This window comes from Astatotilapia calliptera, chromosome 9, assembly GCF_900246225.1.
Source record: "Astatotilapia calliptera chromosome 9, fAstCal1.2, whole genome shotgun sequence".
Classification (NCBI taxonomy): Eukaryota; Metazoa; Chordata; class Actinopteri; order Cichliformes; family Cichlidae; genus Astatotilapia; species Astatotilapia calliptera.
Genome location: NC_039310.1, coordinates 18,136,910 through 18,148,414, shown reverse-complemented (window position 1 = coordinate 18,148,414; position 11,505 = coordinate 18,136,910). Strand labels below are relative to the sequence as shown.

At 41.6% G+C, this 11,505-nt stretch overlaps 1 protein-coding gene across 2 annotated transcripts in view; it reads right to left on the bottom strand.

Moving 5' to 3' along the window:
- Positions 1 to 778: 778 nt before the first annotated feature.
- Positions 779 to 11,505, bottom strand: part of ctdspla (CTD (carboxy-terminal domain, RNA polymerase II, polypeptide A) small phosphatase-like a) — a 35,689-nt gene continuing 24,962 nt past the window's right edge. For both annotated transcript variants that reach the window (XM_026179626.1, XM_026179627.1), the window contains 5 exons: positions 10,166 to 10,267; positions 5,127 to 5,183; positions 4,311 to 4,403; positions 4,037 to 4,222; positions 779 to 1,959 (listed from right to left, as the gene is read on the bottom strand). In XM_026179626.1, coding sequence (XP_026035411.1) covers positions 1,834 to 1,959; positions 4,037 to 4,222; positions 4,311 to 4,403; positions 5,127 to 5,183; positions 10,166 to 10,267 — 564 coding nt within the window. In that variant the 3' untranslated portion in view covers positions 779 to 1,833. The remainder of the gene's footprint in view (positions 1,960 to 4,036; positions 4,223 to 4,310; positions 4,404 to 5,126; positions 5,184 to 10,165; positions 10,268 to 11,505) is intronic.

The window sequence follows — 11,505 nt, the reverse complement described above, 5'->3', positions numbered from 1 at the left end:
CTATGCTATATTTAGACTTTCATCATTATCTGCACATTATCATTCATTTAGAGTCATGTTTTCTGGCCAATGGGAAGAGTCAGTTGGCCTCCAGTGTACACTTTCAGTGAGCCTCCGTGAACTGTGGGCTTCCCGTTCTTACCTGGTGTGCTCGTCTGCTGCTGTGGCCCATGTGCTTCTAGATTCAGAAATGCTCTTCTGCAAACCTTTGTTATTACAAGTGGTTGTAACTTACTGTTGCCTTCCCGTCTGCTCAGAGAAGTCCATCAATCTACTCTCCTGAGGCATCAACACAGCACCAACAACCATGCCACATCCAGTCATTTAAATCAGTTTTCTTCTTCATTCTGGTGCTCAGTTTGGACTTCAGCGGCTACCTTGACCATGTCTACATACCTATATCCACTGACTTGCTGCCATGTAATTGGCTGATTAGATATTTGCATTAATGAGCAGGTAAACATTGTAATCAATGAAGTGTTCATATGTTTCTGCATGTTTTTAAGTTCATATATTTTGTGTTTTCATTTTTTTCCTGTAGCTGTCACATTGCTGTGTTTTGGGCTTTGTTCATATGGCTTATTAATGTTTTTTTTCTGTGTTAAGGACATGGGTTGTTACAGAGGTTCGTGAAAGCTGGTGTGTGCAGCCCACGCATTAGTTGAATTCAGGCATCGCTAAATGCTATGCACTGGTCCTTTAGTTCATTGTAAAATGATTATCACAGTTATTGCCATTAAGTGAGTTTTGTGAGAATCATTACTCCACGACAGACACAGACAGTGTGCAAACTTGCAACTTTAATAACGTTGTACAGTACGATTTCAACAGCATTCTTTACAATGCACCCAGGACCCTTTCCCCGAATAAATATAATTTTATATATCTAAGCTAATCTTTCCATTTTTTTTCCTCAAACATTTATTGGTGGACAGTGATGTCATCACAGATATTATTATTTTTTTCTTCAGTTACCTAAACGGCGTTTCAATGTCCTCAAGAATCATCAATTTACAGTCACTGCCGAGGATAAAATGATGTTGTTTAGTCACAAATCACATTGAATTGTAAAAACCTTTGGTAAATTTAACAATTCAATGCTACATAACTGAAAATCAAAAGTCTTCCAGGACTAACAAGCTACTTTTCTTCCCCCTCTAATCCAGGAAGTGTTCATTTCACTTCTTTTGGATTAAATGACGTTATCAAAGACTCATTTTCAACTTCAATTTAAAGATTCAGTGAATACGCTTTTGGAGAATTGACTAAATATGCAGCATAAAAATGCTCACCCCATAACCCGACACAAGAAAATCAGCACAGTAATGAAGGCACTTCATTCTGTAAAGAGAAGTTAAATCACAGTTGGTTAGAACGAAAAAAAAATCAAACGAGGAACGACGGCCTGCATAGCACTGCTCAACACAAAAACCCAACAGGTCATCGATTCTCAGAAACAAACGAAACAAAAATCGAAAAATTTGTGTATTTGATCGTTTTTCGGTAACTAAAATACTTGGAATAGTAAAACCTCCTCTCTCTGATAGAAAAATTACTTTATGCTTGTCTTGCGCTTAGAAACATTTAATATGTACATACAGTAATAGAATCTTTTTTCAGCTAGAGTCCTGTACAAAGAGTCCAAGAACCCAGAGAATCCATACTGTTGTTTTATTTTGATCAAGAGTAGATCATTTGCCTGAAATCCTCCAACTGGGGAAGCTTCCCAGAGCTCTTCGAAGGACTGGAGCCGGGCTACGGGGCCGTGGCAGAGAGGGGAGGCTTCTGTTCAGCAGGGCTTAGGCAGGAGGGATCAGCTGGAGTGGCTGTCTGCTACCTGTTCCTTAGGCTCTGTAATAGACTGTAAACATCCTCCTCTTTACTGAGACCCTCAAACAAGGGAATGAGGTCCAGAAGCTCCTTGTCTGTCATATCATCAAACCAAGACTGCACTGGGACCTGTGGCAGAAAAACACACCCACATTTACATTAGAATCAGAAAGAAAAAGAAAGACCGATCTTATTTAAAGAAGGAAGAAGTGGCTGACAATAGATACCATAGACGCTTAAATGTTGCATTACAGTCGGGGTGTTTTGTGTAAATAATTAATGAGGGAAATAAATCAAAGAGTGGCAGCAGCAGAAACTTCTCCACAGAGCTGAGAACTCTCATAAAATTGGGAACACTGCCTCTGGCACGAGAACAATGGTGATTATTATTAAATTATTATTATTATTATTATTAAAAACCCTGACAGTGTCTTACAGATACAATCATCGACATCAATAATCACTTCATAAGTAACTTATTTCCATCACAGCAGTGTATTTTGACCCCGTTCTTGATTAGGCAACAAGTGCAATTGTAGCCGCCATTTAGCTTAACCTTAAAACTTCTTAAGATGTCACATGTTTTGGGATCATGTGAAAAGGAGTTGTGCTGTGCAGAAGTCTTGCGCCACCTCTAATTTCTTTATATTTTGCCCGGAAAATAGGTGCAGTGATTAAATGAAGCGTGCAAACATACCTGGAAATACACTATAAATGAATATATGCAATTCTAACAAGCTTGAAAGTTAATATTTGTTTGACCGCCTTTGTTCTTCAACATAGTCTGTCATCTTTTAGGCAAGCTTCCTTCTTCTTGAAGGACATACAAAGCCCTTCTTTGGATCTTGGCTGCCTTTTTTTTGTTCTGTTCTCTGTCAAGATGATCCCACAGTGCTTCAATAATGCTGAGGTCCAGGCTCTGTGGAGGCCAATCCATGACCCAAAGTGTTCCACTGTGCGTTTTTGGATCCAGTTATGCTTTTACTGCACTCGGGTTCCTCACCTGTTCTTCCCACCTGCATCCCATCGACGGCAATCAGCAAAGCAGTATTTAAGACTAGCCTAGTTCTCCAGTCTTCGCCAGTTCGTTAGCTACCTCGCTGTGGTAACTAGGCCTCCTTGTCACTCATCATGTTATTCCCTGGTACTAACCCCTATCTCAATGTGTCCTCAGTCTGCTTGTGAAGACTCCAAGTTAACCCACCTGCTGCGTATTCACTTGGACGCTAGTTGCTTCAGTCACAACTCACCGATCCAGCCTGCAACTTTACTCCTTGGACTCACCGCTCACACCTGCCTGCCATCATCTCTGGATCACTGGAAGCATAAGGTTGGAACCTCACCCTTTCACACACCCTTCCAGACACTCACTCGGCTACTCTCCCCACCTTTCATCCCTATAAGCCTGACCCCTTACCTCATTCTTACCTTTGGCCATTGCATACTACGTTCCCACGCTTCCTTTCCCTTGCATTCAAAGTTTGTTAAAAATCATTTTTCGTGTGTCCATTGAGTCTGCTTTTGGGTCCACTCCCACCTACCGGCCTTTCGGCCTTGACAGATTTTCAGTCCAGTTCTTGCATAATTTGTCTTTTATTCCTGTTTTCTCGTTTATGAATGGTTTCTTGACAGCCACTTTTCCACTGAGACCATTTCTGAAGCCGCTTCAGTGAACAGTAGATGCATCAACTGAAGGGCCAGATGCCTCTTCTTCTTTTATCCTTCTCTTGTCCAGTTTCCTCAAATTCTTTAATGACACACTGCTGAGATATGCCAAGTTTTTAGCTAGTAGACGATGCCAAAATACTCATTTGTGTCTGTGAAACTGTGTTGTCTTTGACATTTTTCATACATTTAATTAAAGAAATGTGAACAAATGTGAACAAGAGTTTTTTGCTAAGTTATCTGTTATGTGTGGATAAAAAACTGGCGCCTACTTCTGAAGAAAGAACAAAATGGTCAGACACAATGACTGGACTGTTGATAAAACAGCAAATGTCCAAAGGAAAGACCTTGAAAGCCTGAAGAACTATTGCTCAAGACCACTTTAAAAAATTCCAAGAAAATCCGGTTCCTTGGAAGCAGAATATGCACAAACGAGGCGTGGTTCAAGACTTTTCCACAGTGTTCTACTTCCTGCTACCAAGACTGAATGACTTTGAATCTGTATGTTTTAGATCAAAAATCTCTTTAAAAAATAACTTACTGCATTCTCAGGGTGGAAGATGTAAGAGGCAGGTGAGTTGTCTATGATGATGACTTTGCTGAGCTCTCGGCCCAGTCGGCTGAGGTCTTTGACGTAGTTTCCTCTGTGGAAAACACAGGATTCCCTGAAGAGACGGGCGCGAAACACCCCCCATTGGTCCAGCAGGTCCGCCACAGGGTCAGCATACTAAACAGGCCAAAGCGCATCAGGTTGAGCAGCACACAGCAAATGAACAGAAGTATTACTGTAACTGTCAAAGCAGCTGGGAACCAACCTTGGCTAAGCTTGCTGTGAAGAGGACACATTCAAACATCTCCCCCATTTTCTGGAGGAACTCGTCCACATGAGGCCTCTTCAGCACGTACACCTGAAACCGAGACACGTAACGAACACGTCTTCGTTATGTCTTTTATTTTCAAAATACATTTTTTGGAGCAAAAACCCAAACAAGAAATCTTCTTCTTGAAATCTTCTTTAGCTGCTCTATAACTATTCAGTTCAATTTTACCCACTTGCAGATTTGTGTTTAAGTAAAATTGGGATACAAAAATGAAACTTAAAACATTTGAGCAATACTTGGATGCTTTGAGGTCTTATTTTTCATTGCTTGTCATCTTCGTCCTTCTTAGTAGATCTCTGCAGGTTAGTTGCTGCCTCCAAGTGCAAGTAATCAAGCATAGGCCAAAGCAGATGCAGAAAGCCTATCCTGGATTACTTGAACCAGGTTACAGCTACAATATCACTTCCTTTGCTTCAAACCGGACACAGACAATTAAACCTTCAAAAGGACGCCGCCCTTTATGCACATTTCTACTAAGTGCACAATCTCTTCTGCTACAAACTCAACAGCAGCTTCAACATTGTGCGCCGAAACACTCGCGTCACTGTCCAGTTATCTTTACTGCAGCAAGGATTCAAAGAATAAATCAAAGACAACTAAACAGTTTGAGCTTAAATCGCTGTGAGATAAAAGGGAATAATAAATACAGAGGAAAGTAAAGTGAAACCAAGGTCTCCACCCTTATAAATTCACACATATTGTTTTATTCAAGCCCCTTTCTGGAAGCCCTCCATATCGGTGCAGTATTACCTGATGAACGGTGCCATCAATCTCCACCGGAACAATGAAGTCCGCATTGCTAATGGGCTGCAGGATGACAAGAAACAAGGAAAAGATTCAAAAACTTCACTCTGACAGGTAAACAGCCCAGCCACAAGCTTGCATGTGGTTTAAAAAGAGAGACAGGTTAAAAACTCCTGTAAGGTGCCCCAGGCAAATGATGAAGGCTTTCAGCATAATGTGGTTCCCTCTGCTCCAGTGCTCCGTATCTCAGTGTTAAATAACAACCAGGCGTGAGACTCTGGGGAGAAACCTGAGAGCCGAACAAGATGACAGACTTGAACGAGGACAGGAGGAGTGCTGCCTTTTTACTCTGCATGACTTGTGTCATTTTTTTTTCTCCTAACGCAAGAAAAGGGGAGAGGAGAGGAGCAGGAGGCAAGAGGAAGATAGATGCCAGAGGGGATGTGGGTGGAAGACGAGCAGAGGGTGTAAAGACGGAGGATGAAAGGATTAGGTAGGAGGCACGACGGTGTCATTTCAGAGAGGGAAAGGAAGAAAAACAGGTGACAGGGAAAATCTGCTTGTTTTCAGAGACACACAATTTTATGTAGGAGCTTATAGTTTGCTGTATAGAAAGAAAACTAACTGAAGATTATTTAGACATATCACTTAATTTAAATTCCACTGCTCAATTTTAAAGAAATCTCCAAAGCTTGGTCTTTGATAATGTCTGGGAACGACAACTTTGCTTCCGAATTTATTGCTTAATTCTGCATTACAGAGTCAAATACCAGTGGCTACACAAACAAGCGTTTGAAGTTCAAAAGCTATTTTAATCAAAATGTTAATTAGCTCCTTCCTTCCCCGCAAAAAAAAAAAACATTTGGCAGATAAAATCAGATCCTGCCCTCACTGTTTGAAGACTAAAGAGTGTCGAAGCTAGGCTAATTAGCCAACTTGTTTATTTGTTGTTGCTTTTTCCTCAGATTAGCTTTTAATTGAACTACGTTTACCTACAGCTTTAATGACGTATTAAACTCAGCCACTGCACCGGAGCATGAGAAGCTATTTCCCCAAATCTAGCATATAGGATAAGACAAAATGAGAGAGCATCTATTCTTAACCAGCTAGTCTAGTTATCGTGATTTTTTTTTTGCTATTTAGCTTTATAGACATGCTAATATAACATGCTAATGCTACCATGTTAAACCATATCAAAAGATTCCCGTATTTAAGCCCAAACGTTTAATTGCATTTTCTTTGTTTAAATTAATTACAATATAGTGAGATACAGAGCAATTATTTAAAACTTGTATGTATAGTACTCGCAACTAATGCACATTTTAAAAAGCCTGTAAAATTTCCTGTTATGCATGTGTGTTGTTACTACGATTATTCTGGCATTAAACTCCAGTTAGAAAATACAGTTCAGTACCATCCAGCAGAGGGGGTGTTTGCTATAGGAATACAAAGTGCAGCACTTTGACCTTCCAAATGTCCATACGTGAGTCTAATAGGATCAGTGTGACAACCAGAGGTGCTTTCTTCTTCCTTTATCTGACACCAGAGTGAGTCAATTAACAGTAAAAGCCTCCCTAGATAAACAGTGTTTATTCTACGCCTCGGTTTTGCATTATGATATTTAGCTTTGGTTAATGTTTACACCAGAGGGCAAAAATGACTGAAGCTCTTCTAAAACTGTCTAAAAAAATAAAAATAAAAACTGTGACAAGCTGGAAAGAGGACAAGGATGCCAGCATACCGTCACAAAGAGAATGGGAAGAGATGAGTGCGATACAGACGGAGCCAGAGATGCAGAAACAGACTTCGCTCTGCTCCTGTGCCTACTGCTCTTCTGCTGAATCACTCCATCATCTGAAGACTGAACACACAACAGCTGCTAATTGCCCTGCTCTGTAACAGACTCGGATCAGAGTCGGCAAGAGATGTGGAAATGCAGCAGGATTACATATGTGGGGGGGCCACCAAGGTAAACGTTATGCGGGCAGTTGTGTAATTATGGATTTCTGCAAAACCGTGGGTTGCTTCACCTGCTGACCACACTCTGGCTCAGAATCAGGGCTCTACATAAGTTTACGCACCTTTACTTCATGAGAATTAGTGCAATTAAAAACATCTCCATGTAATTCTACAGCATACCCTAACATCACAAATTACTTAAAATACACCTTTTCTCATTGGCTAGCATTCCAATTAATTCAAACTTTAGCTGGCCTGTTATATTCATATGTGTACAGTAAAAGAAGTTAGATGTCCCTGGGTAAGGTAAGAAGAAAGGTTGTATTAAAAGACTGTTAGGGAAGCAACTTATGATTATTTTGCATGTTGCATGGCCAAAGTTCTTAACTTGACCATGTTTTTGGCACTTTTTCGCCCTTCTGCTTCAGGGATGAGACCCAGTTTAACCGGACAATGCCATTTCTCAGTACATAAATCAGATGAACTGCAATGTCCTGCACAGAGTGCTGACTTAAACCCCATCCAACATCTTTAAGATGGACTGCGACACCAAGTGCGGGTGTTGATCGTGGCTCAAGAGTTGGGAGGTCGCCTTGTAATCGGAAGGTTGCCGGTTCGAGCCCCGGCTTGGACAGTCTCGGTCGTTGTGTCCTTGGGTGTCCTTGCCTACTGGTGGTGGTCAGAGGGCCCGGTGGCGCCAGTGTCAGGCAGCCTCGCCTCTGTCAGTGCGCCCCAGGGTGGCTGTGGCTACAATGTAGCTTGCCATCACCAGTGTGTGAATGGGTGGATGACTGGATATGTAAAGCGCTTTGGGGTCCTTAGGGACTAGTAAAGCGCTATATAAAATACAGGCCATTTACCATCTCACTAATACCATTGTAGCTGGACGGGACTGCATCCCTGCAGCCAGGTCCCAAAAATATCAGGGAAATCGATCCCAAGAGAGGAAAAGGCTGTTGTGGAATTTTAATGCTCAGATGTTGAGCAAGACATCTTTTGACAAGTGCTTTGCAAATGCACGCTGTTCAAATTACTACAGTGTACAGCATGCCGATCAGTCTTCATTCATTTCAGCTACTTGTGCACATCTAACACACACACAGCAGCTAATCTCAGAGAGGGCTCAGGATTTATCTCCCCATCCATAATATGCAGGATAAAAGCAAGAGTATGTGATGTGTTATGTAACGTTTCTTTTTTAGTCTACGTCCATCTGTGCAGCGTCTCTATCCCTTGTCAGTTGTTGTTATTCTGCTATAATTGTGTAATTTCCAGTGAAAGCATGTATTTTCTTTGGAAAGAAAATGCTTAATATTTGACATCAAAATCACCTTGAAACGGGAAAGCTACAGGAAATCCTGCTATGCTTCTGAAAGGAACTGAAAATGCTGCGTTGTGCCACTTTCTGTCTCCCTCTCTTCCTCTCTCAACGTATTTCCATTTAATGCATTGTGAATCCATTTCATACCGCACACTGATCTGTGAACTAAATGAATTTTGATGGACTGGGTATCTGGTGTGTGAGTTTCATCAAAAGGAAAAAAAGAATAATTTTGGGCTCGTTTTGGCCTGCAGTGTATTAGATCCAGGATTTCTGCACAGTCCATTCCACAGCCATTCAAACCAAGAGTACACTGCATTGGACACACCCTAGTGTGTGGGTGAGCCTGTATGATTGTGTGTGAGTGTGTGAGTGTGTGGCCCTGACCTGCTGGCATGTGATTCTGATGGGTGTGTCCGCTTCAATGTTTGTGTGCCTTTCGTCCTTTTACAGTCCAAAGCAATCGAGTCAATGTACTCAAAGTTTTTTTTCTTCTCTACAATCATTTTAATTAAAAGGAGTTCCACTTAAGTGGAACATAAAACTTCTACTTCAACTTTACTTTGAGCTATTTTGTTGCGTAGCTCGCCGACACTGACCGCAAAAGCACTCAAGCGCAGGTAGTACTCACAGGCATAACGAGATCAGTTGAAGCCGGGGCAGAGCTGTGCTCAAATGGGTCACTAGGTGTGCCAGGTGTGTCAGTAGAGGGAGCTTTTGATGGTGAGAGACAAGAGCCATTTACAAGGATAGTGTACTAGTGCCTACTATACTGGGCTTTCCCTTTAAGTGCCTGCAGCAGGCTGAAAAAGGCACTATAACATGTTTGTGAGTGAAAAATAGCTGTACATATGTGCCATTACATATACAGATGGAGCATTTTAAGCATATTTTCAGCCTCTAAGTAGTACTGCTCACTACTGAAAACAAAAGCAGGGCTGGCACCAATTAAGCTACATACAAATTGCAGTCTAATGAAAACCACAAATATCCAAATGTCATGAATTTTAAGTTTGAAACTTGGCTTGAATTATTTATGGTTTGAGAGATCAAATTATTTTAATTATCATAATGAAATTAGATGACAAAAAACCATTAGACGTGGATGTGGTATGATCATGTGTAACTGTTGGGCAACCCAGCGGTGCAGCGGTAGGCTGATATATATTTTGAAGACCGATACCGATATTTGATGATTCATTAATTAATTAATATTAAGCACCACAAAGAAGATTCTGTGTTTGAACTCGTTGGTTTTTCCTGTTTGCCATGTGAATTTCCTCCAACTGACTAAAGACACGTTACATTAATTGAGAAGCATAAACTGGCCACTGATGTGGATGCTGTGCATCAATGGTGTGCTGTGCTGTGCTGTTTTCTCTTATGGATCGCTTGATGCTTCACCTGCCTTGAAACCCAGTTTGCAATGGATGCATGGATAGAAACTTGATGAGAAAATCAGTCTTCCAGGTCTTCTCAGTCAGATAGCTGTTCTTGCTCTTTCTCGTTCTCACCTGTTCGAACGGGTATTAAGAACCCTTTATACTCTGAAGGACATAGATTCATGCGATTATGTGTAGCTCAGTGATGCTAACAGGGCTCATGCTATTTGTCCTCAGACCGTATTCAGTAGAGTCATTTTTCAGGACCTATTTCTGTTTAATCCAACTGTGGCTGCACAGCAACAGCATGAGGAAAAACAAAACGCAGCGTCGACGTATTTCAAAGTGCAGTGTGTTTGAGGTCATGTAGGGAGGTGCCGTACCTTGAAGGAGCTGTGTACAAGGGTTTCGTCCAAATCGATCACTACGCAGTTCTTGCCATAGTCTGCTATGCTGACCTCTGGCAGGAGGAACTTGGCTGGAGGCTGCAGAGAAAACACACACATGCATACTTAATGGTAAGCATATAGAGAAGTGCATTATCGGGAACAGGCGGCCACACACGCACACACACACACACTGACGGTGTGTTGGTGGCTCAGTCAGAGTGTTGGATAAGATCACTTCGGGTGTTTTGGGTGACACTCAAGAAACACTTCTCATGATTAATGACCTGCAGGCGGGTGTCCCTAAGCTTCTGCTCAGAGATATATCAGCACTTTGATAACATGGAATGCTTCTTCTCTGATTGCAGATGTTACATTATTAAAAGTATGCAAAAATCACAAAGTCATATAGATTTCACTTAAAGTTTTTTAACAAGAAGTCTTGAAACTGCTTAGAAAATCGTCGATGCACAGAGAGGAAAAGGGATTTAGTGTGTAGCCACAAGCTGTATGATTTGGCCAAATTATATGAGCTCATCTGACTATCCTACATAAGGAAAAAAGAGCTCCAATTATCTCTGCTCGACCCTGATTTCTACATCACCAGTGCTTATTTCCAGACTATCCCCAGAATGTGTTAAGAGCATCAACAGGGAGCAGTTTTTTCCTGACATTATACTTGATGTCCAATTAAATGCCATCGTATGTGAATTTAGGAGCTATTTCTTCAGATGATAATATTCAAAGTGACATGCCTGCTTTTCTTGCTGGACTCTCCTCGGCGCTGATATTTTCTGTGTTACCTCATGATGACAGAGTTCTGGTGACTGTGCTGTCTTTATGATCGGGTGGGACACTATTGTCCTCTACGAGGTGATCCTGAGGTTACAGGCAGGCACGGGGCAGATGGTCCGGCCATGGGGGGGCACACACTCAAACCACACACACACACATACAGATCGTGCACCAGCATTTACACGTTCATCCACACACATAGAGGCTGGGATCAACGACTCTGCCAGCCTTAAATACATATGCATGTATGTGTACTTCTGTGTGTGTTTTTTGGTCCACCATAACTGAATTATAGTGCCTAATGGCAGGACTGCATGCTGATGTATCACAGGAAGCATTCTTTTTGAGCAAGGGCACTGAATGGCATCCTGTCAGGGCGTGATGAATGTGATTTACACATGCAGGTTGAACAAAGAAAGAAAGGCTTACTGGGACCTTGACATTCTCACCAGCAGTTAAAATAACCGTGCTCCCAAAGGCACAGCCGGGGAGCGCTCTCACAGACTTGTTAAATGTGCTAACTGATTGAAAATAGTTGATCA